Here is a 27,668-nt window from a genome sequence, read left to right as displayed (position 1 = left end):
TTAGCAAGCTTCATCTGCCACCTGAGAGGTTTAGGCTTGTGGAGTACGCTCAAATGCATCTGTTCAGCAGATGTTAAAAGAGTTACAACAGCACCATTGCAACACAAAACAATACTAGAACTCCATCGAGGGGCATCGCTAAGATCTTGAAACACTGTGGACTTAGCCCAACCATGAAATCATTTGATTTTCACTGGAAACAGTGGCTTAATATATTCTTACAATATGATTACTATATATTTTATAGTAAAGTTAATATAAAATGTCAGACACTGTGCTTCACCCTTATAACAATTGGCAATGTTACCAGCGAATGGCCTCCAAAACCCTAAAACTGCACAACACAGGCCTTCACATCCTTTCACAGCAGAGTTTGCAAGCCTACCCAAATCTATCTATTTAGACATATAACACTTGCCTCAAAAATGTACCATAAGTAGGGGCTCTAAAAATACATAATTTTAATAGATGCACAAAAAATAGAAGAGTAAAATAAAATAAAAATTGGATAAGAAAATAATTCAGCAAGATGCATGTTTTTCTTCTTTCATGTGATCTTTGCTCTCATTTTTTTGTTTTGCAGATGACAGTTTGTGTCAAATAAAACATGTGCTATAATTATATATTATCACAATATATGTAAACATATAACTCTCCTACCTGAGCATCCTTCGGTTTTTTTAAGACAGTTGTCAATATACTAGGTGAACTGTTTTGTTGTTTGCGCTGGTTATGGTAAATGGACAGGTTCTTAAGCATTTCATACAACATGCCTTATTCACCCATTCATTCAAGCACTTTTTTGTTATGCGTAAGTGCTTCTGTCTAACATTCTGACACATTAACACTCTGATGGATGCATCAGAGAGCAAGTTGTGGTTAGTATCTTGCCCAAGGATATTTGGCATGCAGACTGGAGGGATCAAACCACCAAACTTCCCATTAGTAAATGACCTGCTCTACCTCCTTTTTTGCTCTTTTAATTTTTGCTCTGATTATTCTGATCAGCACAATGGTGCAGTGGATGGCACTGTGGCATCACAGCAAGAAGGTCCTGCGTTTGAATCCAGCAGCTGACTTGGGCCTTTCAGTGAGGAGTTTGCATGTTCTCACCTTGCTTCTGTGGGTTCTCTTTGGGTACGTCGACTTCCTCCCACAGTCCAAAGACAGGGTGAATGTAACAAGTAGAAGAAAATGGTTTGACGCAAGTTCAGACTATTTGCACAAAAATAAACTACCAAAGTTCAAACCCATTTTCTTTTGAAAAATATCAAACATTTTAATATGTTTTCCACAATATTACATGCTGTCACTGAACAATATTTTTTTTACAAACATAGACAGAAGAACCACATGCAGTGTGCGTTCCCAACTAATAATAACATTATAAAACAATTCAATATGAATAGCCTGTGAGTTCACAGAGGACACCACACAAAAATGTTATCTTAAAAATGATAGTGAACACTTTAACCAAGGAAGGAAATGACTGTCTTCCTGTACAAGTGAATTCAACTGAAGTCAGTGTGTTACTGCTTTGCTCATACAAAGTGTCATTACTCACTTCCATAATATTCCATACTTTAAGGTACACGAAGTGGATGTGGACATAAATTCACTGATGGCTGCAAGCTTGCTTCACCATTATTTTTTATTTACAAGGTTATTTTTGCCACCCCTCTGACTGTAAGTCCAAGCAATGTGAACACCACAATTTAAAGGTGCATACCAATAAAGCCATACTGAGCAAAAATCCCCCAATTCAGTCATACACATGAGCAGCTATGAAAAGAGGCCACTGATTTTATGTTTCTCTTGAGAGTTATTTCACATCACAACCACATCCTTAGCAGTAAGAGGGTGAGCAGTGCACAGATATAGTGGAGTGTGCTGGGATGCCAGAAGGGGGTGCTGTTACATAGGTCTGAGCCACAACAGTGGATTCGCACCCCTGGCAGTTCTTGTTGCTGGCAGTGTCTGGATGTAGCGCAACCACTTGTCAGGACGATACCCAGGGCCGCTGCAGGGACAGAAGGGAGAGACAGTCAGTCAGATAAGAGTGATTAGCTGGTGTTTGGCTCAGCAGGAAAAAAAGCAAAAGTAAGCATTAAATACTGCAAGTGTATAATGAGGAAGACATTTAGAGATCTCCACGGGATATGCCTACACAGCTGAGAAACTAATCCTCTGATAAAGAGTACATTTTGTAGTCGTGAATAAAAACATCATCACAGTTTGGAATCTGGCATGTATGTGGTGTATTATTTGATAATAACTAAGAAAATACTTATGTTCTTAAATATGCACAAATACTCCAAGATGTTTGCCCCAAAATTCTGACTATAACTAATTTAATAGCGTTACACAATTAAAATGTAAAATGTTACATTTGATGGAATCTGGTCAAGTGAAATTTACTTGACTCGTATTACATTGTCATGGTTCCTGGGTCGACGATCCAGTGCTTTGAGATTTGTGGAGTCAAGATTAATTTTGAGGATTTAAGAAGTGATTTAAGTTAGAAGTCTATATTATTTCTTCCTTTGTTTTGTTTCCCAGCACTTTTGAGTTTTGTTATGTTTCTAGTTCTGTTCCTTGGTTGATGTTAGTAGCCTACCTCTGTGTGTCTCTGTCTGGTCTCCCTCTTTACTTGTGTCAAGTTAGTCTTTCATCCCAGTTAGTCACGTCTCTGTGTTTGTTTACCATTTTGTCTGTGTCAAGTTTGTATGTCTTTGTCTCTGTCTCATTGTTATGTTTCCTGTTTTATTTTGACAGTCCCTCGTTTTGCTTCCTCCTATCTCAGATTCAGTTCAGCTGTGTCACCTGGTGTCTCCACTTTGCCTTATTACTGCCTGTGTGTACTTAAGTGCTCCGTTTTCGTCATTTCCCAATCTTGTTGTTGTCAGTCCTCTGCATTTTGGTCCGTTCCCAGCATACCGCACAGCTACCCTTTGGCATATATTCAATTTATACCAAGCACATTTTCCTTAAAGATTAAATATTTGAACGAATAAGCCTTTGATTCAAGATTCAAGGTTCTTTATTTGTCACATGCATAGTTATACAAGTATAACATGCAGTGAAATGTAACCTAAATGTAATATTTCAGTTTCATTTTACTCAAAGTGTTTGCTTTATCTATTTTGAAGGTGAAAAAAATTCTTTCTTGAAAGTGTCAGACAAAAAATTGTAAGCTGTCAGGATTTTTGTTACTTGTAATCTGCTCAGGGACTTTATTTGGTATGCACCTCAACCACTTTGCCTTGAGGGTCCCAAAGGTTTTTTTTAGGCATTTTATATATGTTTTTAATTCAAAATGTATTGATGCATATTTTTAGTTTGCTAGTTCTTCTGATCAGCAATGCATTTTCAGCATTTCTTTCATTTCCTCACTCATCACCTTCTTGATTAGCACCAGTCAACATCTCTTAAAAGACAAACAGCAAACTAACTTCCCCAGATGGCGAAGCAGTTGTTATTTATCTAAACGCAAACAGAGTGATCACGTCGGAGATCAGCCGGGGCAGCATGAAAAGATTAACCTGGCTAATAGTCGATCTGCTGTTTATATGAAATACTTTAAATACTAAAACATGCTTCAACTAGGGGTTAACTGTCTTTGCATATGTTGAATGCTAATTAATAACAAGCATTACGGTGTCTCCTGAAAGTTGTGGCTTACAGTAAGTGAGCACTATCAAATTTTGGCAACGATGATGTTTTTTAACAGTTAAATTACCTCAGCACTCATTTTAATATCACACAATAACAATATTGGATATTTTCCTCTTCTTTATTTCTGTTATAACTCAGAGGAGGGAACACCGAACTTGTTGGGCGTTAAGGGCAGATGTCTTGGGGATATGAGGATAAAGGGCACCAAAAAATCTAAGACTCTTACAGAACTTCAGGAGCATCTGTTTGATTTGCTTTGGACGGGGTCACAGGAAGATTAGCAGCCTGTCCAGCCCCATTTTACTACCAAGACACAGCTACAAGATTCTGACAAAATGCCTGTCATACTGTGTCTGTCAGGCTGTCATCAGAGCTTGTCTGAGCTTGCTGTTTCTCTGAGCCAATGGAAAAAGGTGCCTCATCAGGCTTTTGGGTAGGAGAGGTTTCTTCAGATGTCAAGCAAAAAACAAAAAATCAAAAACGGAACAAAACAAAAAAGGTCTGGATTGCCCACACTTCTACGAATGTATCCATTTTACCATCAACACCCAGTTTGCCTTAACATGAAACAATGAATGAGTTACAATTTGGTCAGCAAAGCACACTACAGCAGAGTTATGTAACTATCCTCTGCGCTGGGACAAGTCAAATATTCACATCAGCGAACAAAGAACATTTACATGAAAGTATGATTAAAAACGATTACGCCAATGTCCAGCGGTACGCTAGAGTCAATTCGTCATGATTTTATAATCTGCTACCCCATAAATATTCTCCAAAGAAATATCACGCACAAGCGCATTAACTCACTGTGTTAAAGGATAAAGAGAAAAGGAAGATAATCATTAAGCACTCACTGCTCTCTGTCTTGATGCAGAAACGATGTTTGAAGCCTTTGTGAGAGTGGGGGCAGGTGATGACCTCTGGGTTGGAGCAGCCCACGTCAACATACCTCTGGCCCTGGATGATGTTACAGCCATAGCACTGCAGACTATGGACTGCAAGGAAAGCATAGAACAATAAATACAGTGTTTGAGTGCTTTACTAGTACTGAGATCATGGGGAAAATGTACTGATAGAAGAGCTATTATTATGGAATTAAATTGCTTAGATGATGGAAGAGTGTATTAGTCTTATCAGCTCACGCATATTGTGTGTGTGGCATCCAGAGAACCCACTGTTTTTACTGGTAGACCTACTTAGCACCATCACCATATGCTCTTATTGTTATTTTTGTGGTTTCAAAATGTCACTTATATATAAAAGGGAAGATGTGAATAGATTTGAAAATAATATGCTTATCTGTCTAAATTATACTCCTGTATACTGTACTGTGTGGAAAACAGTACAGAAATGGAAGAAAGGTGGACAGTATTACTTTTCATTGCAGTTACTTGCATTTGTCAACCCTTTGATTATCATAACACAGTTTCATCCCTGAGAGAATTCAGATTTATGAATGTCTGACACATTTAACTTTGCTCTTGGTGCATGACGTCATTGGATTTCTTGGCTTCCTGTTGTTTACTAATCTATTATAAACTAAGTCCGCTGAGTTGGTTTGAATATTAGCTAAACATAACTGCCAGGCCTTTTTATTTTAAAGGCTGTTCGATCCTGAATGCATAAGAACCACCTTCAGTGTTAGCAGTGGTGATATTTTTTTACTTTAACTAGCATCCAAATCTACACAAGTGACATCTTCACTGACTCTGATTTGTATGTTCTATCTTTATGGGAGTTGTAATGATGCATTTGCATTCATTTAAACTGAAAATGAGCAAAATTTAAACCAATTCTTCACTTCAAGCACTAGCTAACGTGTTATTTCATGAGATGCATGCGACCAAGATTCCTACGTAACGCTTGTGATCTCTTAGTCAAGTCTACCATTCAACTGACTAAAAGTAGTGGAAGTTATAACAAAGAAGGCATGGGGTAAAACAACATTAGGTTGTGCTGTTTATTTTGCATTTTTAACTGGCACATAAGAATGAGAGATTTATCAGTAAACATAATCAGCTTTCAGAATGAGTTCACATACTAAAGGGTGGAGCTGGTGGGTGGGGCTCACTGAAGTGTAACAAATAGCAAGGCCCTTTAGTTTGACACACACAGAAGTTACATCCAGTAACCTTTTGTGGGAACATTTCTCCACAGTTGTTGCTCCCACACTGAGACATTTTAATAATTAATTGTACTTTATCCATGATTAATAAGAAATTATTTTTTACAGCTATTGCAGTTTTTTTTTTTTTTAATCAACTGAGGGTTATATAAAAAATGTTCTGGCCCCACCACCACTTATGTTACTAAAAGAGAAGCTGCCACTGATTTTATCGAGCTTGTCCAGGATTCTGCTGCAAGGATATTAATGAAAATCAATAACAGGGAGCACATCTGTCCAGTCATAGCAAAGCCACACTGACTCCCAGTATCCTATGGAGCTGATTTTAGAATACTCGTACTTGTATGTAAAATCTTTAATGGTCTTGGATCATCTTACATGTCTGACACTTTATGTCCCAACTTGCCCTCCTAGATCCTCCTCTGTTAAATTGTTAGGTATCCAACTCTTCAAAGAGAAAAGTTTAAGCCCTAAACTCTGGATCAGCCTACCTCAAAATATTAGGGAGACAAACTCTATGGATATTTTCAAGAAAATCTTCTAAACACACCTTTTTAAATCTGGCATTTAACAACAGCTTCCTCTTAATAATAATACCACTCCACAGCCATGCCTTCAGTAATCTGGCAGATACAGAGTTTTTTTCCTCTCCACAGTTTTCATATCTTATTGGCCCTTTACTTCCAAGTTTGAATCTTTTTCACATTTCTCTGTTTTATGGGATTTCATGTATTATTTATTTTTTATATATGGACTGTTTAAATAATAGTGTGTGTGTGTGTGTGTGTGTGTGTGTGTGTGTGTGTGTGTGTGTGTGTGTGTGTGGGTTGGGGGCATGTCTACATTTATGACGGGTTGTTTATTTGTTAAAATGTCTTTTTTAATATTTAGACAGAGCCACCTATTTTTCTTGCATGTTTTTTATGCCCGTGAAGCCCTTTGGATTTCCATGTGTAATATTGGGCCATACAAATACATTTCAGTTGAACTGATTGCAATACAGTGGAATTTATAGAAGTATTTCTTTGAATAAATAAAGCTCCTCAACCAATTCTTTCATCTTTAACGTCCTCCCTTTCCCGTGTAATTGTCTCTCATCTGAAATGCCTAACTCTTCTAAGAAAGTGAGGCTAAGCCTAACCAGAACAAATCCACCAGAGCTTAAAGGGATTGCCCATGAATTCAGACCCCTCACATACCTGCGCCTGACCTCCCAAATCCTGTACACACAAGATGGAAGATCAGCTTTGGCTGAAACCAATCCTCTCTCTTTATCTGTGCAGCCCTGTGGACTCGGAGTGGGCAGAGAGCGGATGCCAGCCTCTTGCTGCCCTGCGCCGTTAAATAGCCCACCAAAAGCTCTCATGGAGCTTTCAGGAGTAAACTAATCCCAGGCAAATGCTCTTACAAAAATCACTTTAGAAATCTGCTGGAATCAATGTAAAGCCTCGCAGGGACACAGAGCATGTGCCAGTCTGTAGGGGATGTGTCATATTCCCCTGTTGGTGGTAGTGAAAGCTCACATAAATACTGCAGTATTTCATTAGAGTGGAGTAATGGCTGTGGAAATGAAAGCAGTGAAATAGTCATTTACATCTGGCAAATAACCTGATTTAACTGTCCAATGTGCTGAGATGTTACACACAGCTCTCATGAAACATTAAAAAGCTGCCCTATATGAGCATTTGTCAGCATAATGAGGCCATATTAGAACGACATTCAGCTCCCACGATACGGTGCAGTTTATTATATGAGTATACACACGCTCCTCTCCCAGTATGCATTGCAAATGCTGATTAACTCTGAATCTTTTGTGACCCGAATCCAATTTTATTCATTCGTTATTTTCAAGCACATGCAAGCACCACATTTGTTATCTGTCATCATGTAAAAACTCAGCCATGTTGTTGCCATAGTATTACTATGAGCTTCATGGATTTTATATAAGAATTAGTTTAATAAGAAAGAGACACAGGGATTAAAAGCAGTAGAGACTATTGCCTCTCTGTCTCATTATGTGGAGTTGTTTTTTTTCCCTTTCTCAGCAGCTCTGAGATAAAGGAGTGCTCAAAATGATCTTTTAATGCACCGTAAACACATTAAAAAGAACTAAGGGAAGGATGATAGCTATAGTCAAGCATTATAATACACAATAGGTGATAAATGGTGTGCTTTTGTGGTTTTATATTCCAGAAATGCTATCATTTATAAGTGGAAGTGTGCATATGCATTTGTTTTGACATATCTGTGCATTTCACGGATGCCAATATTGATAAACAACAAATCAATAATCTGCACAGGAGGTGAATTCAACCCTGCATCTGAAGTTGATAGCGGCATATGTCTTACTTGGATAAAACAAAGCAAAACGATGTCTCAGAGCGCTACACTTTCTGTTTGCCTGGCAGTCACTGACACAAAGGTTATTGCCAAACTGAGTCAGGTCAATTGCTATTGCTCTACAGGGAAATTCATTTAGCCTTTTATGGATGTTACCTATTGTTTGGAGGCATAGATTTTAACTCCCAGGTCAATTACGATCAGAACAAAGCTATATTAACTGGAATCAGCTCGAAACACACTTGTTCACCATATTAATGTGATGTGCTCTGCTTTCGGTCTAAATTTTGATCGAGCTGTTTGCTTTATTATTATTGCTGTTTGTGTTATTTTAATGTTTTGCAGATGCATAAAATTAATATTAACAATACTTTTGCTGTATTTATTAAATCCTGCAGTATATATAGAGGATTTTTTCTATCACTGGCAATCATGTCTTTAATTACTTTGAATGGAAAAGACTGTTTTAAGTGAAGATTATTGTATCTGGGCTATCACTAGGACTTAGGGCATGCCCCCCACCCCCCACCCCAACCACACACACACAAACACACACCTCCACCCCCACCTCTATCTCAACCCACAGACACAAACACACATTGCTCATTTGGTCCTTTGCTCTAAAAGACCCACAACACATATTTTCATACCAAAGGATACATCCTACCTACCTCGTGCAAAGCAGAGTGTCCAAACCAATATAAATCCAAACCCATACACCAGCCAGGTATGTAAAGTCATGGATGCAGCACAGTAGTGACAGTCAGTGGTCTGCGCTGAAGGACAGGTAGGCACAGATTTTCCCTGCTCTCATCTAATACTCCACCAAACCAGGCACAAAGAGAAATCTAGCAAAGATCCCACTTTCCAAACACGGAGCAGCCCAGCTGTCTCTCTCCACCCCTGCCTCAGCGAAGCTCACGCAGCGTGTGAGCGAACTGCCAGTGAGAGTCCAGTGAGAAAGGGAGCCAACCATCCAGGGAGTCAAGTCAGCTCAGCAGCCAGTCAGGCAAAGAGACGAAGGAGAGGAAGATGATTGAATGAATTAGCTAGACAGACCAGTGCCTCCCTCAGCGAGCGCCTCGTGTCCTGAGAAGCAGGAGCTGGCAAAAGTTTGAGCACAAAACAGAAAAAAACATCTCATCTCTCATGTCAGCTCCTGAAGAAAACAAATGAGAACACAGATGAACAGTGAAGCAACGAGTGTGGTCCTTTTCCAGTTGGGTCAAGCACATCAGTCAGGATTAATTCCTGATTGATAATCCATTGCTCCTAATAATAGCTCTATCACAATGTGTTAAAAGCCCAGCAGCTAAATGGGATGGCACGCAGGGGTCCTGGGTTGATGTGTGTCTAACTGTGCATGTGTGTGTCTCTCAGAGAGGGAACAATGCCAGAGGACTTGCAAACACACTTTCCCAATTGGGCAGGTTATCTGAGCTTGGTGTATCACTGCACTTGCACACTGTGGAGAAAATTCTATCTAATCAAGAATTAAAGACTAAATCCTTTCTTAGAGACTGTAATACCAGCGGATAAGGCAGGCTTTGTGGTAAGCCCTCATTCCCTCCCCACCCAAAGCTACATATGGTCTGGCCTGATAGATGGCTGCCAGTGATTGCTATCATTCATATTAAGACATATTGACAGGGTCAAAACCAGATTTTGCCACATATGTTTGTATGTTTTCAACACAGATGAATGCAGATACGGAATAATTTCATTAGAGAGCACATTTAGAAATTAAATAGATAATCATATCCTGCAGTTCTTCTCTTTTGTTTTGTGTTACACTTGTGCGCACGTGCCTCTTGTTATTAGTGCAGCAGCGTGTCAGTTGTCTCACTTTTTTGTGTTTTTATCCATGAGTCATTGTTTGTGAGAGTGTGAGAGAACGACAAACAGAGCAAGGACAAAAAAAGTGAAAGCAGTGTCTTAGTGAGGTAGAAAGGTTTATGTGGACAGTTGTTGTGGGCCTAAGGAGAATATATCCATGTGGGGAGAGAATACACATTATTCAGCTAACTGTGGAAGTAATACTGCCCATGCTTGCACACATGGAAACACAGCTCAGCGTGCCACGGTTCTGATTCGTCATGGTCAGGGCTGATGAATCTGTAATGTGAAATTTTCTTCCACGTCTTGCCAAAGCAAATAAAAGAGCAGTGCTTGTGAAAGTCCCCATGCTGATGTGCACATGCCGTTTTAGTCACAACCTTTTTCTTCTCTCACCATCTCACAGCCCTTATTCATTTACATTCTGCTGAGCTGCTTGAGTCTTTGAGTGATAAAGCCATGAAAAAGAGAGTGAGAGAAGGATCGACTCCAAGGGGGGAAGAGGAGGTCCAGCAGTACAATGATGAAAGTAAGTCTTTCCCAAGCCGCTTCTGATACACAATAGCCGCTTAAAATACCCTTGAAGTCCCTGCCGGTGGCTAGTTTAGAGTGACAGTGACAAGAATAGGGAAGGCTACATGGCTTTAAATTCTTGATGAAATTGCAATTAAGACACCAGAGGAAGAACTGAGCCCGAGGCTGTGCAAGCAGCAACTTAAACACACATTGTGGAGGAGATGAAACTGAAAATGCCCATTAAGTCCTAACCACAGCCTTGTGGGTTCTCTGCTGTGTTAATGAGCAGTAATCCAGTGTTTGATCACATTGCTTCACAACATGTAAGGACACTCTGGGGGAGCTTATGCAGAGCAAAATCAAAACAAAACTTTAGAAGCTGCATGAGAAGCAGTGAGGTCTGAGGTCTCAGGAACCACCAGTTTGCCTGGTTGTAGAAATACTCGCAGGTCTCTTTTACTCCCCTTTAGGGAGCGTTTTTGCACATTTGTCACATGTCTTAAGATTATTGGTTTAATGCTGGCACAAGCTGTAAGATTAACCATGGGAGCCCAGAAGGGGAAGCTGCCTTTTAGTACCCACAATACATATGTAATTGAAAGTTTGACCAAATGTACATACCTCTGCAGTTTTACACTGAAGGCAGTGAAAAGCCGGATTCTCCTTATACAGCAAAGGAGATCTCTAAGAAAAAGGCTTAGGTTCAGCTCGAGGTACGTAAGCGCTTCTGCGTTTTGATTTATTGCTCTGAAACAGCTCACATCGTTCTTATGGATTTATGTGCATTTCCTCTTGAGTCCTTGCAGTTACAATGAAACATTTTCCCTGGTTCTCATGAAATAGTACTTCATGCATGTGCTGTAATGTATAAAAAGCATGCTTCCAAAAGTTGCAGAATTAAAAGGTATATCTAAATAAAAAAGTTTGCAGAGACAAAATATCAGAGGTTTGGATTTGAAAGTTGACACAGGGGCATGTTTACCACCATGTTGCATCACTTCTTCTTTTACCAACACTAAGCGTTTGAGAAGTGAGGAGGCCAATTACTGTATTTTCTAAAATGTTTTTCCCCACATTTATTCATGAGGTAAGATTTCAGCTGCTAAGAGTTCAGGGCTTCCTGTGTCAACTTCGCTGTGTCAGAATAAACCAGATGTTCTGAATGGTCAGCAGGCAGCTCAGTTTAGCAGCTAGAATCCTTAAAGACATTTTGGAATAAGCAATGACTTCATGTTCTCTAAGGCACCTTCATAGCATTCCAGACACTGGTTTACACTGTGCTCTGGTAATAAGCCAGACGATCCTTCTCCCATTTGGCTCAGTGGATGCCACATCCCCATTTCTAATTTCTTTTTAAATTTCTTGATCTGTTAGACCGCCGAACCCTTTTCCATTTCCCCCCAGTCCTTAAATGAGCAGCATTTCCAGATCTTGCTTGTATTTGTTTTTTGTATTCTTTGTCGCATGGTAACCTAATGGTTTTCAGAAGTGCTTCTGAGAAGTGAATTACACCACAGAGTCAGTCTGCTTTTCTAAATCCCCAAAACGCCAAATCCCAAATTCTCAACATCCTAAACTTTTTTTTTTCTTAATTGTCACTGATTTAGCATCAGTTTCCAACCTAGACACATTTCCCAGGCCCCACTGAGAATTTTTACTAAACTCTAAAGACATTAACAGTCACCAGAACACATTCTTCACAGTGATTCACCACCGGAGGCAGATGTTAAAACACGTTTCCAGAAAATGAAATCATCAAAACTCTCAACACAATCGGAAAAGAGTTCACCACTTTGTCAAAACTCCACACTTCTCTTGCAAAATGAAACACAGCACTTAAAACCACGCTCACTCATCTGAAAAACAACTCCTTCCACTAAAACATTCTGTGTACACACAGTACTACATCACCTATTTTAAGTAGTAAATAGCAAAACTAATCATTTCTCTTACATAATGCATTGGCAATATGAGAAACACTATAAAGAAAAACCAGTGTGCAGATGCAAAAGGTAACAAAGGGACTACAAAAAAAAGTAAATTTGCCTTCTGCTCTCTGCGGGGCCTCCTCTTAACCTTCCCCTGTGTTCTTGCTGCACCATCGTCTTGCCTAACGCCTGTACAAGTCAGTTGAAGTTACTTGAGGGCTGTTTCATACTCTGATGCAGGATTAAATTGTTATTCCAGTTGAGTTATCAATACAAAGTGTGCTAAATGCTTAAATGATGCAATTTGTGTTGAGAGATTTCCAAAACTGTGATTTCAAATTACATGTAAATGAGCCAGATGGAACTGTGCTTAGAGTTTAGCAGTTTGGAGTCATGTTGTTGACACACAAGCTTCATGATATTAGAAATGTCTGCAAATTTCTATTTTTTTGCGTTAAATAATGAGGAAAACTGTAAACACAGCATGAGACGTATAGTTAGTCCTATGAGCTATATCATACACGTAAAGCATAAACGCTTATCATATCGTTTGTTCTTTGTTTTAGTTTCTTTTGTGAATAAAACAAGTAGGACACATTGAATAACCTACCTCAGTAGAGATCCTCTGTTGCTGCCATAATCTTGGCTATTTACTGTATAGTCATGTTGCAGGAGATCCAGGAAGACGGGGGGGTTGCGTTCAATCCCTGTGTGCTACATATTTGGCAACTTGTGTAGAATTACAAGACAGCCTCAGGAGACTGGAAAAACCCTCCCATACAATTTTCTGATGTAGCATGTAATGAAACCTCAGTAGAGTCATTACTTTGTGTCTTGTGAATGATGGCGCTGTATGGTTTCAAGCATAAATAAAACTGTTTTGATCCGATTGTGAGATACTGCCAAAAGAGAACGAAGTTTAGTGAGAGTTCTGAGAAAAGAGTGAACGCTTCCAAGAACTGTAATGCAAACACAAGCTTAGTTTTGGGCCTTGATCCTCGCATAAAGAGCTTTCTCTCTGGATTCCCTGAATCTTTTAATAACATTACAGTAGATGATGACATGACTAAATTCTTCGCAATCCTACGTTCAGAAAAGTTATTCTTAAATTGGTGAACCTTTTATCTTCTCTGTCTTTTACAAAGTGGCGAGCCCATGCCCATTTTTACATCTGGTAGGATCAGTTTCTCCGACACACTTTTTTAAAAACACCTAACCTAACCTAAAGAGCTTTTTATTACGTGAATACACAGCATTGCATACTTCTGAAAACATGCTGCTAGTGACAAATTCAAAGTTAAGACATATTATTAAAAAACAGGACAAATATAAAAGTTCCATTTCAACATTTCAATGTGTCTGTGTTTTATTTTCAGTTGAATTTGATCAAATACCACAAAACTTTTCAACAGTCAAAATCACCTATTGAGAGTTGGCCTCAGAGGTTACAATGTCGATCATGATGGGTTAAGTCGGGGTCCAGAGAAATCACCAGGTTAACATACTTGTAAGTCTACTTGAGCATATGAGTGCTGCTCCTCTGAGCGTCTTATCAGCCTGTGGCACTAAGCGTGGCAGGGTCCAGTCAGTGGCCAGATATTTTGTGCATGGCTGCTCTGTCTTCTTGCCCAGGAGCTTGGGGGGGTGGGGGTGGCAGTTAAAGCCCAGGGCCCTCTCACCATCTGCTGCTCTCACTAGGGGTGGGAGAATTACACTCACTGTGCAGAACATCCTCTCTGCTCGGGCTCTGAGACTTTTATCTACCTCACCAGGTTATTCACATCAGCATGATTCACTCTGCCTGTTGGCATATTGAGCAGAACGTATAAATAAGGACTACAGAGTTAAATAAATATACAACTTAAATAGACGTCCAAATGTTTCAGGCGTTCTCCATATTTTCCAAACTGCTGTACTTGACTGATTTTAAAATTATGGAATTGTAAGTTTTCTTTAAGGGCTGAAAGAGTTTGCTGTAATAATAATAATAATAATAATATAAAAAAATGCATCTTTTTAGGTCATCACTCAGTGTAATTCTTGCATTTGACAACTTGGATATAATTTTCTTTCATGAAACAAAAATCCAAAGCAGATATTTCCTCCCATACGGCCATTTAAAACTATCTGAGGAGCTGTTATCAGATTTCCGAGATTAATGTGCCCCTTGGATGTACAGCGTCTGGCATGAAAAATCAAACCAGTGTTTGAAGGCTTGCTGCAGGGATTTGAACGCCTGATATGCTACAGTGCATCAGTCGCAACACTAATTGGATGTTTGGACTATTTTTAAAAGGTCCACTGAACCCACGGCCAGCTTTTTGAAGAGTGCCGTGATAAATTATTGAGTCGACACAGATATGGAAGAATATTTCACTTCTACCCCCATTTAAAAGCTAAGCTTTACGAACCATAAGATCAATAATCTCTTAATTTAAACATTCCCCTCAATCTCCAAGGCTTAGAGGCAGCATCTGCCACATACAGAAACATCTTTAGAAAAATCCAACCTGACACATGTTGACATCTGTTTCCTTAATGACTTTCATTCAGCGTTCACTCGCTCACAGACTGAATGGCAGACTAGTGTATTTGTGCACTCACTAAAACACACACTGCAGAGTTTTTAGAGGTTTTAGCTTCTATGCAAGTCTCCTACAACCAAAAATACATTTGCATTTTAAAGATCTTATGATCACACTTAGAGAAAGATGGGTTGTTCTGCAGCCACGTCCTAAATTGGAAAATTAAAACATGCTACTGTAGCTTTGTTTTTTTCCCTTCTGTAGCCCAAGATGCACATCAACAAAAACATTAAAAGCCCTGCCTGATGAATAATAAATAACCCCAGAAAAGAAACTGCCCGAGTCACATGATGTGGAGATGAAGGAGTTATTCAGGAGGGCTCTGCAAAGTAGGAAAACTGAGAGTTAAGACACTGCCAAGAGCTTTGGAGGCTGACCCGAAGGCATGCTGATGCCAAAATCCCGGTTTTATTTGAATGCTTAGTTGAAACCACCACAACTTTCCCGCTGCTGCCAGCTTCATATCTTAATCCCCCCAGGCTTTATCACTTAAATCACCCATAAGGACAAAAGCGGAATCCTATCCTGGCGACTCGCTGCACCTATTGCCTGTGTGTAAGCCCTCTCAGCTCCCTGAACAGATTTGGGTGCAGGCCACCAAAGTCAGGCTATGTCTGTGTGTGTGGAGGGGGAATATGAATGGCATTAGCTCCAGGCTGTTGCCATGGTGTTGACTTATTTACTGTACGTCAGCCCACTGACTTCAAGCAGCACAGTACATATTTTTTTTTGGCTGTCAGTGTCAGTGTTATCATCCAAAGGACACATTTCCACTGGGTGATTTAAAAAATTCAACTGTGGCTGGCTGTGAACAAGTGAAGTTTATGAGCAGGGGCACAATGTGCTCTGAGCTGGAGATACACCTACCCAACAGAAAACGCGTTGTTAGTTTTAATTCATGATATACTTATAATAAAAAGAGTTCCCTTGAGAGGGAAACAAAAAAGTAGTTCATCAAAAAGGTGTGAAAAAGCACAAGGGAGTGATTGTGAACGGACAGCACAGCTACACCATGACAGTTGGGGGGTGGGGAGGTGATATCTTGGGCAGCTGTTTTCTTGAGCAGCACGACGACTTGCATTTTAATGAAACCACAAAGGACATTTTATTTTGTGCAAAAATCAATACATGGATGAGTGGATTACAGGAGACTACCAGAGGCAAATATTGCCAAAATGTCTTATGTGAAACCGTTTTAGCATAAAATGAAATAAGACCACAAGACAAAAAATAAAAAAAGCTCAGATTTGATCCTAATATTTGATCCCTTCATTTATCCGGTTGTGTAAGATTTGAATTTGAATTTCAAAGATTTGTTCTGTATATCTTTAACACTGCGCATTTAAAGAGTAGAGGGAGCACTCTGTTTAGTAATACCATCAATGATAGTGTGATAACGAATGATGTGCTGCTTAATGTGCTCATAAGGTGGCATTTAAAAGGAATAATCCTAAATTTAGCACTGCAAGTAATTAACAAGGAAACTTTGAGATTCTGTCCCCCAAGCCTGTGTTTGTGCCAGCAACTAAAATCTGTTCTTTTGGAGCATATTTCAGGGTGACGGTTGTATATAGGACAGTTGTGGCGTGGATGGGTAGACTTTCCCTGCCAAAATTTGCTGTGCACTCACAAAAAGTTATGCAACTGAAAGAATTTGTCTTCCACAAGTTTTTGAGTCATATAAAAACACAGTCATCAGAATGAAAACATATTTGGGTAACGCTCTTTTGCATGCTTGAAGAATATTTTTTATCTCTTTAGTTGTTTCCTGGGGCTAAGCTATACCCAGCACCAAGGAAAAGAAAAAAGAAAAAAAGAACACAGCTTTGTTACTTTGATTTTTTTATCAGTCAGATAAGAGAGATTATATTTGCAAAAATGTGCAACCTTAGTGATCTTAATGTGAATTTGTCTGGATACACTGGAGCTGCAAGATACGGGAGAACTGTCTGTGACTGTGAATAATACATCGTAGAGATTCAAACTATGACTCAGCAATGAGACATCTGTGCCAGCTTTTATATGTATATAGAAACACTAAAACAATAGGGCAAATGGGTGAGGATGCTTCGTATCATAAAGAAATGAAAAGCAGCGTTCCTGTTTGATTCCATTTGTACAATACACTGATTAAAATAGATGAATACATTAAGAAATGAATGTTACCACTGTGAGAGGCCAAGTGGCAAATGTTGTGCTGCTTTTAACAGAATTTAAATAGTCCGGCAAGATATATAAAAAAACATAATGTGACATCTTGGGTGCAGGCATATAAAGATTAACCCAAAGAGCTCAAAATCTGCACACCAGCATTCAGATTAATCTTTAAAAGCTTTCAGATTTTAAACTATATCAGTGCTTTCTTTAAAAAAAATCCAATTTTACTTTTAGGGTGAGTGAACAAATTAATTCTAGAAATTTAAGAAACGTAGTCACAGACTTATTAAAAGAAACAGTCTTTAAATCCTGCATGTAAATGAAATATTGTTGTAGCTTGTAACGCGTTTCACACTCCCTGGCAGTAGGGGGCAGCGTTGAGTTTCAAGCCACACGACTGCACTTGGAGGTAGAAGAAGAAAATGAAGCTCACACGTGTTTTCAACATGTCTGCGTGCTGTGTCTTTTGATGGGGTGTTTTGAAAACTTGATGCCATTTCTATAATTCAGAAATCAGTAGAGAAAAACAAATTTCCTGCCGCGGGCTGAAAGGACACTAAAGTGACAGGATGGCTCAGAGAAAGAAGAAGCTGACGAAGAAGAAGAGACACACAGCCAACAGAGAGCCGGAGACCGACTCTGACGGAGACTTCGAGCTGGCTGTTGAAATTAAAGACGATGATTCGGTAAGTTTTAAATGATTAAAACCGTCTTACACGTCCTCTCGAGTCTCTTAATCATCTGATCGTTGATCTGCGCGATTCATCGATGTCTAATGTCGCTGTTTTGAGCCCGCAGCTCTGTCAGCTACTCATGGTTTTGCTGAGCCAGTAGAAGGCAGAGGGGGTATAGCTCAGTGGTAGAGCATTTGACTGCAGATCAAGAGGTCTCCGGTTCAAATCCGGATGCCCCCTGAAAAAACAGTTTCTTCTCATATACTCTGAATTATTTGTTAGTACCATTGCAAAAACAGTTTGTTTCATTCCGCTCTAGTTTTAAACTAAACCCTGAAAGTAGAATGAAAAACTAGTCTCTAGAATAAGAAAAAGGTTAAACTAATTGAAAATGTTTACTTTAGAACTGCCCTAATTTCTCCAGATAGTTTTGTCCATAATATTTGTCAGAGATGCTCTTGTGCATACATTAACTGTACCCAGTGGTTATTTAGGTACAATTTTGCTGTTACCTTCAGATCCAAGTCGTCTGGCCATTCTCCTCTGGCATTAACGAGGCATTTTTACCAAGAGAACTGCCACTCACTGGATATTTCCTCGTTTTTTTTGCATCATTCTCCGTAAACCCTAGAGATGGTTGTGTAGTAGATCAGCAGGTTTTGAAATGGTAAAAATTTGTAAATAACAAAGTGGCATCTGTGGATATTTAGCGTTTTGCTGCACCAGAGATGTAGGTCTCCCACTCTTACATCACAGCAACAACCCTTGACCATAAAATGAGACCCCCTCACTTAAGATTTTTATTAATCTCAGTATAAGGAATATTGAAATCTTTCACTGTATAACGTTTTGATCAGATTTTTAGACGTCTTGAAGGTTTCATCTTGCTAAGAAGTAGTGCTCGTGTTTCTTTATTTGTCTCACAGCCGGGGCGGAAACTGCCGCGCTTCCCTGCAGCATCAGAGTGCTTGTCAGATGTGGAGCCAGACACCAGGGAGCTGGTCAGAGCTCAAAACAAGAAGAAAAAGAAATCTGGAGGGTTTCAGTCCATGGGTAGGTTTTCCACTATCTGCCTACTTGGATGTGTCCATTTGAGCTGAAACAAAGCTAGATGACCTGTCTGATGTCTGATTTCAGGTCTCAGTTACCCTGTTTTTAAAGGCGTCATGAAGAAGGGTTACAAAATTCCTACTCCCATCCAAAGAAAGGTTTGTTGGTGCTGCTTCGAGGTTATGTGTCATGTTACACTGTGATGTAAATATGTGACTTATTACATCCTTCTTTTCACCACTTCAGACTGTACCTGTAATTTTGGATGGAAAAGATGTTGTAGCCATGGCTCGGACTGGCAGCGGTAAGACTGCTGCCTTCCTGATTCCCATGTTTGAGAAGCTAAAGGCCCCTCAGGCCCAAACGGGAGCCAGGGCCCTCATTCTGACCCCCACCAGAGAGTTGGCCCTACAGACCATGAAGTTCACGAAAGAGGTGAGTGGAAATTACCGTTCATGTAGGTCTTGCAGGTGAAAAGTGTGAAATAAAGCCGTTAACTACATCTTTAGGAATGTCATTAATGTACTACCTGTTTTCCTTTCTCTATCGGGCTCTCGCAGCTGGGAAAATTCACCGGTCTCAAGACTGCTTTGATCCTTGGTGGAGACAGGTGCGTGACTACTTAGCTGTCTTGTTACTTTGTTCTTCTTGTTGCTCTTTGATGTCGTCTGTTAATGTGAATGCCTCTGCTGTTTTTCAGGATGGAAGATCAGTTTGCTGCTCTCCATGAAAACCCTGACATGTGAGTGCTTTTATATATTTATTTATTTAACCCCCCACCAACCCCCAACGTGGAGACCTAAGTTAATGAATATGATAACAAAGACATGTAGAAGTTTCAAATTGATACCATAGTTGTGTCTACTGCAAATAGGTATCAAATCCCACCGATCTTGACCTTAAGGTTAGAATTCAGAGGTCGAGTTTTTTGAAAGTCACATGATAACTTAAGAAAAAGAGTACATAGGATTTTATGGATTTTTATGCTGAAATGCTAAGCTCCGTTGTCCCCCTTCAGTATCATCGGTACCCCTGGTCGTCTTATGCACGTTGTCATGGAGATGAACCTGAAGTTGCACAGTGTGGAGTATGTGGTGTTTGACGAGGCTGACAGGTGAGAAATTGCATTTTTCATGTTTTTTTATTTTTTTTATTTATTGTTCTAATTTTCCAAATTGAATTCTGAAATGTTTTCCTGAATCAGGTTGTTCGAAATGGGCTTTGCTGAGCAGCTTCAGGAGATCATCCGCAGACTTCCAGACACCAGACAGACTCTGCTGTTTTCTGCCACCCTGCCTAAACTGTTGGTGGAGTTTGCCAGAGCTGGTAAGATTAACAGTTTCATTTCTATTCTGTTAGGTTTAATTCAGTTGAGTCCAAGTCACAATATTGAAACTCTGTGATGTAAGTAAACAGCCTAAATTATAGATAGAGATTTGTTTCATCTGAATGTAGTTGACATCTTCTGCATATTAGAGAAAATGCATAAACTGTCTTCTAATGTTTTCCCATAGCTGCTGTTTTTAACTGTCGTCTGGCCTTTCTCACCTTCATGCCCCACTTCCCTCAGTTTTTGTTAATCATGAAAAAAAAAAGAAAGTTAGCATCTTTTTTTCTTGGGAAATGAAAGTTAGCAGAATCTATCGATATACACTTGTTACCTTTTCACTACAAAAATCACATTCAAAGTCATATCCATTTGAGTCCCAGTCACACAGATCTAGAGAACAGTTGGTGAACACCTGCCAACCACTGGTTGGTTGCACAAAATGTGTATTCCCTGACCAGTTGGTGGGTGCTAGAGGTTGCTGGTGTTTGCGGGGTTAAATTGGTTACATATAGGTTGCAAACACTTGCCAATTACTCCACAAGCAGCGGTGAAACTGTGAAATGGCAACACTAACTGTGCCTTTTTCAAATGTGTTAGCCACGTAGGTGAGGCATAACTTTAACTTTTGAAGGTGAATGGTTTCCACTTCCAGTTTGTATCGTTCTTCAAGTTTTACTGTTGATCAGCTGGTAAGTTAGTGAGTGCTTGGAGACAAGTTGGCGTTTTCTATACAAACCTCTACAGTTGTTACCTGGATCCTCACTGGAGAGGGACATGTGACCAGAGACCATAGAGAGTGAATGACATTCTTTGACTTCAGGGGATTATGGGAAATAACTGCTGACAACGAGAAGTGGGCGTAACCTGAACTGAAGATCAAGTTTTTCTGGCTTATTTTCTCATCATAAAGCATATTCATTCAACTTAGCTTCCATATTTTTTCGCATCTAAAGGCAAATGAACCTAATTATATTCACACCGGTGTATACAAACTTTTTTCTCAGGCCTGACAGAACCTGTACTGATTCGTTTGGATGTGGATTCCAAGCTCAGTGATCAGATCAAGGTAAAAAGGCAGAATTTGCTTTTGTTTTATTTACCTTTTGGTTAATCTGAGAAATTAGATGGAAGGTTTTGCATTATTTATTACAACCTGAGTACAGGATTATTGCATCTACTCTACATGCTAACTTATGTTAAATCAGCTACTGTGTCAGTGTCTTGGTCTTTCTACTTGTTGCTCTGTCTTCAGACACTTGCTATTCAAACATTTTGTATTCTTCTCCCAGAAATGTTGAAAGATTTAAATGTAAAGCCCAAAGCAAAAGTCCTTACAGTCACCTGATGTTTCCATGGCTTTGAGCATGTTTTAATTTCTTCTAACTTTCATCAGCTGTCATTCTTCCACCTGCGTGTGGATGACAAGCCGGCTCTGCTGCTCCACCTCCTGAGGAACGTAGTGAAGCCTCAGGAACAGACAGTGGTCTTTGCTGCCACCAAACACCATGTGGAGTACCTAAAGGAGGTAAGACAACAGTGTAGCCTAAATTTGTGAGAATGTTAAATATTGTTTTAAAAACTAGAGCTTTAGTTGACTTCTTTTTTCCCCCTGATGTCCAGCTGCTGTCGTCAGAAGGTTTAGAGTGTGCCTACATCTACAGTGCCCTTGATCAGACTGCCAGGAAGATCAACATTGGGAAATTTGTGCATCGGAAAGCCATGGTGCTTCTGGTGACTGATGTTGCTGCTCGTGGTATAGACATCCCCCTGCTGGATAATGTCATCAATTACAACTTCCCCTCCAAGGCCAAACTTTTCTTGCACAGAGTTGGTGAGCAGCTGTATGCAGAAGGAACAAAGTGATTGAGCCTCTTTAATTTGAAATGATTAGGCCAGCATTACGTGTATTTTCCCCCTGTCTTTTCCCATCAGGGCGTGTGGGACGAGCGGGCCGAAGTGGCACAGCCTATAGTCTGATTTGTCCTGATGAAATGCCTTATGTCTACGACCTCCACCTCTTCCTAGGGCGACCAGTTCAGTTTGCTTCACCTGAACACACACAAGGTAGACTCCACTGCATGCCTGTCAGGTCTTAAAGTGACAGATGAACTGTTTAACTGATGTGCTACACATTTGAGGTTGCTAATAAACTTTATTTAGTGCTCTTTTTATCTGTCACTGTACTGAAATGTCTGCATTTCTTTTCGTACTCCAGATTCAGAAGGTGTGTTTGGCCGAGTCCCTCAGAGGATCTTGGATGATGAAAGTGCTCATCTGATCACGTCTCACGAAAACTCCCTGGACCTGCAAAATCTGCTCCGTGTCTCAGAGAACGCCTACAAGCAGTACCTCAAGTCGCGGCCAAACCCCTCGCCGGAGTCCATCAGACGGGTTAAAAACACAGATGTGTCCAGCATGGGTGTCCATCCAGTACTTGGTAAGTTCAAAGGAGGATAAAGTATAAAAAGAAGAGAGAATTTATGAAAATAATCAAAAGGAGTAGTGAGGAACTGATGGCAGTTAAGTAAGGCAATTTGATTTGTTTCAGGGTGTGGTCTGGAAAAAATGGAACTGGAGTGCCTTCAAATAGTCGATGCCATCAAGAGCTACAAATCCAAAGCGGTGAGTTTGATGCAGACTAGAGCTGGGCGATATAAGATTTTTTCATATCATGATATGTTTTTTTCATTTCAGGCGATAACGATATCTATCACGATATAAGCCAAATAACTATATTTGTAAGATTTAAATGTGCCGTTGCTCACAAGTAAAATGTGAAATAATCAGCAGCTTGTTTTTATTTAAATATTTATTTCCCATAATAAGTTCAACAGGGTAGATGTACTTAAGGAACATGAGACTTTTTCAGGTAAATAAAGGCAAATATTGCAAACTACACAAAAGCAGCCGCTAAAGCGTTTAAGTTTCAAAATAGAACAAACGAAACAGACTAAATTGTCAATTCCACTTAGAAACAAAATATTAATTCTAAAAATAAATCTTAGTTTGTTTTACAGAAGAACAGACAAAATTGACTAACTTTTGTCAATATCAAATAAACTGAGAACTAAAAGGAAATTCTCAATCTCTCCTTGTTGTATAGCTTAGCTTTTCAAACAGTTTTAACAGTTACTTTAGTCTGACAAAATTCGAATGACGAATTAGTGCTCCCAGTCAGAGACTGAGGCTACGTCCACATGTACATGGGTATTTTTGAAAACGGAGATTTTCCGTTTTCGTTTTAAAAAATAATCCCGTCCACACATAAAGGGAGAAATGAAGGAAAACGCTGCTATGAACATGCCAAAGCAGCAGGTGGCGCTAGATTCCTAACCGTGCAGAAATGTTGGCCAATCAGAAGTCTAGAAGCCTCGGTGGGAAAAAGTAAACAAAGCTGGGGCATAGAAGCAGAACCGAGTCGTATGTGTGGAGGGACAGTAACTGTGTGTATATGTAAGCATTTAAACACTGCAGAGTAGAATAACAGTAACAGTATTGTAGAAATTCATTTCACTGAAACAATAACGTGGCGCACAGTGTGACGTCAAAAAATGCGCACACCTTTGACGCTGCGTTTTCTCCGTTTTTCTTGCCCACACGTAAATGCAAAAACTGAGTTTTCAAAAATATCCACCCTGGCCGGAGTTTTTAAAAATCTTCGTTTTCAGTGACCAAAAACGCCGTTTACGTGTGGACGAAAGGTGCAAACGCATATAAAAATCTGCGTTTTCAAGAATGCCCGGGTACGTGTGGACGTAGCGCATGCACCAGTTTATTGTATTTCCAGACTTGCTTTCGCACAATATACAGTGAACGCTACTCTGTTTTTTGTCAGACTTGAAATAGCTGAAATACCTTCACACTACGGAACTTCTCTGGCTCTTCCGTTCGACAATCTCTCCGGCATTGGAACCATCATCTGTTTTCTCTTCGGTAACCTTCGGTCACGCTCTGTTGATTTTTCTAGTCGGCACACTCATTTCCTCCATTACCCGGGCGGTACGGTGGCTGGCTGCTTCCCAAACAAATACACATGTGCGGCTTGGCACTTGTGCTGTACGTAACAAGTCACGTGACGTGACGCTGCGGCTGTGATTGGTTTGGCTCTGCGCTACTTAATTTGGATTGGCTGTTCCTTTTTTTTCTTTTTTTTTTTTCTTTTCTTTTTTTTTTTTTTTAAGAGGACAAGAGCGGCGAGGTCTATCGCAATAGTTAAATTTTTCTATCGAGAAAAAGTTACATTGCGATACATATCGTTATCGTTCTATCGCCCAGCTCTAATGCAGACACATCGCAGCGCTGCATTTTCTGGTAAAAAGTGTTCTAGTAAGCAAAGAAACATATAATTGTCTCCTGAAATAGACCATCTTCGAAATCAACTCCAGTAGTAAGACACCAGCCAGTGAGGTGATGCGGGCCAAACGCTCTAAAGACACTCGGCTAGTGGACAAATTCAGCAAGCAGAGAGAAGACCGAGCTGCAGAAAGCAGGCTGCAGCAGCCAACCAACCCCACCACTACTGCTGACTGCGACATCACCGAAAAGGATGAGAGTGATTTAAATGTAAGCATGGGTGAAGTATTGCTTCTTTCTTTCTTCCCTGGATTGCTGTAGTTGCAGGTTTACATCAGTTTCATTAAGGATTAAGCACACATTGAACTCCAGGAAATCATAAATGAAAGTGTGGATATTACCTGTCCACAGATTCATGGTGACGTAACTGCTCTTTTAACTGTTTGGTGACAAGTGAAAAGTTATAGATGAAAAGATTCGATGAAAAATACTCAAAGGATAAATTCAATTGTTTATTGTTTTATGAATAAGTTGAAAAAGAAAAAGTTAAACAAGTAAATAACGAAACAAGGTAAAATGAAGTAAGAACGAAACGTTAACAAGTAAATAATGAAACAAGGTAAAATGAAGTAAGAACAAACGTTAACAAGTAATAATAAACAAGGTAAAATGAAGTAAGAACAAAACGTTAACAAGTAAATAATTGAAAAGGTAGAGAGAGAAACCCCAACAATCCCCTCTGAGCACGCACTAGGCGACAGTGGGGAGGAAAAACTGCCTTTAAACGGGCAGAAACCTCCGGCAGAACCAGGCTCAGGAGGGGACAGTCAACTGCCGGGACTGGTTGGGGAGGTGAACAGAGGTGGAGCAAGACGAGGCTACACCAGGTGAGGAAGCAGTAGAGTTCCTCCTCCAGGGCCAGCGGAAGCGTTTGTTCTTCTTTTTCATGCAGTTTTCTACAAGAGCTTTTTTTTCCAGGATGAGGGTTCTCAACTCATCGATGGTTTCTTTGTTTTGTTTCTCAAGCTTCTTGCACGTTTTCTCCACCTCTTCCAAGGTTGCTTGTTTTTCTTCAAGCTTTTCCCTGAGCTCTTTGGATGTTTCCTCCTGCATTATCTTGTCCTTGTGCATGTCTGCGTTTCTCTGTTGTACTTCTTTGTACATGTCTTGTAGCTCCTCATTTCTTCTGTGGATATCTTGGAGCGTACGCTGCAGGTCGTCATGTATGTTGTCTCGTTCTTGCTTTTGCGCCTGCATTTCAGTGTGTTTGCGCTTCAAGTTGTTGTATTCCAACAATATCCCCTTAGTGAGCTCGGAGTTGTTTCTCGCCATTTGCTCCATCCTTTTCTGCATGTGCGAGCATTGTTTGTCCAGTTTTTCTTTTTCCCCTTCTAGTTGCTTTTTCTCTCGAAGAAGGTTTTTATTTTGGCGCAGAGTATCATCCACCTTCTCTTTCAGCATTGTGTATTTTTCCTCCGTGACTTTCAGTTTGTGCTCCATGTCTCTTTGCTTTTTCTCCTGTTCTTCCTTCTGTTGGAGGAGTTCTTTATTTTTTTTCACAGCTTCATCGAAGTTTGTTTGGAGCAGCCGATTCCTTTGGTCCATATATTGGAGATCCCATTCTGTCTTCTCAACCGTAGCTTTGCTGTCTTTAAGCTGGTTGGACATCTCCTTTAGTTCCGCGCTCTTTTGCTTGTTTTCCTTAATTAGGAAGACAATCTGCTCTCGGGCTTGTCCAAACTTGATTCCCCAACCCTCATTAATAATATTTATGTCGGGCTGGCGTTTTTGTCTTTCTTCCAGGCTTTATATTTGCGCTTCCATCTGTCTACACTTCTCCTCCAGTTGAAGTTTCTCATCTTCAATCTGTTGAATTTTATTCTGGAGATGGTAGTTTTCCTTCCTACTGTCATGTAATGCCCTTTGGACGGCTAAGAGGTCATTTGGCTGGCCACGACAGGAAGGAGAAGCGGCGTAATCTTTTTGCCTTGGTTGGTGTCTTGTAGGATACATGTTGAAGGTTGTACACGACAACTCTGAAAAGGTTTCCAAAAGTTTCTGTGGTGAACGCGTGAAGGCTGCAAACACAAATGCTGCGAAGACACGAACTAACAAACTGCTGTTTCTCACCCCTGTTTAAGGAAAAACTTCAAAGGATCAAAGTGTAGTGACATCATAACTCCGTGAGCCAATGAGATTGTCATGTGACATTTTGGAATGGGGATATTTTTTTTTAAACCGTTTTCAAATTTAACTTAATATTTGACTGTTTCTTAACTGACCTGTTTAGCTGATTAAGAAATGAATTGAAACGAGCATCACTAACGTTATATAACAGACAACAGAAAAAAAACAGTTTTTTTCTAAGTAATAGAGGTATAATACATTTTTAAAATTTTTTTTTAAAATTATCCTACTTTTTATAAGAGGGAACATTATTTAAAGAATATGTATTTAATTGGAAAACTCTCTATTCAGCTAAAGGCTATAACAAAAAAGGTGAGCTTCCTGCTCAAAAATGAAATGACCCAAATAAATGGAGCATTTCTCTGCAATTACAAACTCTGTGTAAACAATCTTGGTTTCAAAATAAGGCTAATGCTTGTGAGATGTCATCACAGGTGTAAATATTACTGCAGATGTTACTATGTCAAAGTCTCACAACTGTCTTATGTTTATTTATGTAGGCAAGACCTACTTTTCACTTTTTTGCTTTGCTATATGTTCTTGAGTGTATTAGTTTGCCAGCAGCACGAACATGTACTAGTGTCAATAATAATCGTACGGTGGATTAGAAAACCTGCTCACAAGTTGAATAAACACCCAGGATTGTTGCATAATTTTCATTCAAAACCAATATTTGAGTCAAAATGAGAAAGTTGTTTGTGCTGTCTGATGAAGAAGAAGCAAAATAAAGTGCAGTTTTGATGTAGATGATGCTGTATACAAACTAGAAGAGGAAGATAGTAGGATCTCTGTATCATGCTTTGTCACTTTGTACCATGTAATTCTTTCTATTTCCACCAGGGGGTGTTTTCAGAGGTGGTAGGTGGTAAAAGAAGAGGTCAGCAGGAAGATGGCGAAGAGCGACCAAAGACCAAGAAAAAGAGGCAGTCAGGCAAAGATGAAGAGTATTATATCCCTTACAGACCTAAA

The 27,668-nt window shown here is 39.7% G+C and overlaps 2 protein-coding genes and 1 non-coding gene across 3 annotated transcripts in view; 2 read left to right on the top strand and 1 right to left on the bottom strand.

The window, feature by feature from the left end:
* Nucleotides 1–1,297: 1,297 nt before the first annotated feature.
* On the bottom strand, nucleotides 1,298–9,427 carry LOC120747372. Its single transcript, XM_040053162.1, has 3 exons — nucleotides 8,815–9,427; nucleotides 4,533–4,673; nucleotides 1,298–2,020 (listed from the first exon to the last, which is right to left on the bottom strand). The coding sequence occupies exons 1-3, from the start codon at nucleotides 8,882–8,884 to the stop codon at nucleotides 1,833–1,835; spliced, it is 399 nt and encodes a 132-aa protein (XP_039909096.1). The 5' UTR covers nucleotides 8,885–9,427; the 3' UTR covers nucleotides 1,298–1,832.
* An 8,145-nt stretch (nucleotides 9,428–17,572) lies between these two features.
* LOC120714075 (ATP-dependent RNA helicase DDX54-like) overlaps nucleotides 17,573–27,668 on the top strand; it is a 10,346-nt gene continuing 250 nt past the window's right edge. Inside the window, exons 1-16 of the mRNA XM_040000108.1 lie at nucleotides 17,573–17,851; nucleotides 18,766–18,892; nucleotides 18,977–19,047; nucleotides 19,136–19,324; nucleotides 19,450–19,499; nucleotides 19,590–19,631; nucleotides 19,908–20,003; nucleotides 20,094–20,215; nucleotides 21,224–21,285; nucleotides 21,613–21,744; nucleotides 21,840–22,050; nucleotides 22,152–22,283; nucleotides 22,435–22,656; nucleotides 22,768–22,841; nucleotides 24,582–24,782; nucleotides 27,540–27,663. Of these exons, the coding sequence (XP_039856042.1) occupies nucleotides 17,735–17,851; nucleotides 18,766–18,892; nucleotides 18,977–19,047; nucleotides 19,136–19,324; nucleotides 19,450–19,499; nucleotides 19,590–19,631; nucleotides 19,908–20,003; nucleotides 20,094–20,215; nucleotides 21,224–21,285; nucleotides 21,613–21,744; nucleotides 21,840–22,050; nucleotides 22,152–22,283; nucleotides 22,435–22,656; nucleotides 22,768–22,841; nucleotides 24,582–24,782; nucleotides 27,540–27,663 (1,972 nt within the window). The 5' untranslated portion in view covers nucleotides 17,573–17,734. The remainder of the gene's footprint in view (nucleotides 17,852–18,765; nucleotides 18,893–18,976; nucleotides 19,048–19,135; nucleotides 19,325–19,449; nucleotides 19,500–19,589; nucleotides 19,632–19,907; nucleotides 20,004–20,093; nucleotides 20,216–21,223; nucleotides 21,286–21,612; nucleotides 21,745–21,839; nucleotides 22,051–22,151; nucleotides 22,284–22,434; nucleotides 22,657–22,767; nucleotides 22,842–24,581; nucleotides 24,783–27,539; nucleotides 27,664–27,668) is intronic.
* trnac-gca lies at nucleotides 18,008–18,079 on the top strand. Its single transcript has one exon. It is a non-coding gene; the product is annotated as a tRNA-Cys (tRNA).

The sequence above is a fragment of the Simochromis diagramma genome, unplaced genomic scaffold (genome assembly GCF_900408965.1).
Source record: "Simochromis diagramma unplaced genomic scaffold, fSimDia1.1 OVJJ01000596.1, whole genome shotgun sequence".
Lineage (NCBI taxonomy): Eukaryota > Metazoa > Chordata > Actinopteri > Cichliformes > Cichlidae > Simochromis > Simochromis diagramma.
This window is presented reverse-complemented; position numbering and strand designations above follow the sequence as displayed.

Bases quoted from the DNA above. Each gene is read 5' to 3' on its own strand.
- LOC120747372 (XM_040053162.1), bottom strand. From the start codon at position 8,884: ATGACTTTACATACCTGGCTGGTGTATGGGTTTGGATTTATATTGGTT. The intron at 4,674-8,814 runs GTAGGTAGGATG...CTTTCCTTGCAG, and splicing joins GACACTCTGCTTTGCACGAG to TCCATAGTCTGCAGTGCTAT. The intron at 2,021-4,532 runs GTGAGTGCTTAA...CTGTCCCTGCAG, and splicing joins CTGCATCAAGACAGAGAGCA to CGGCCCTGGGTATCGTCCTG.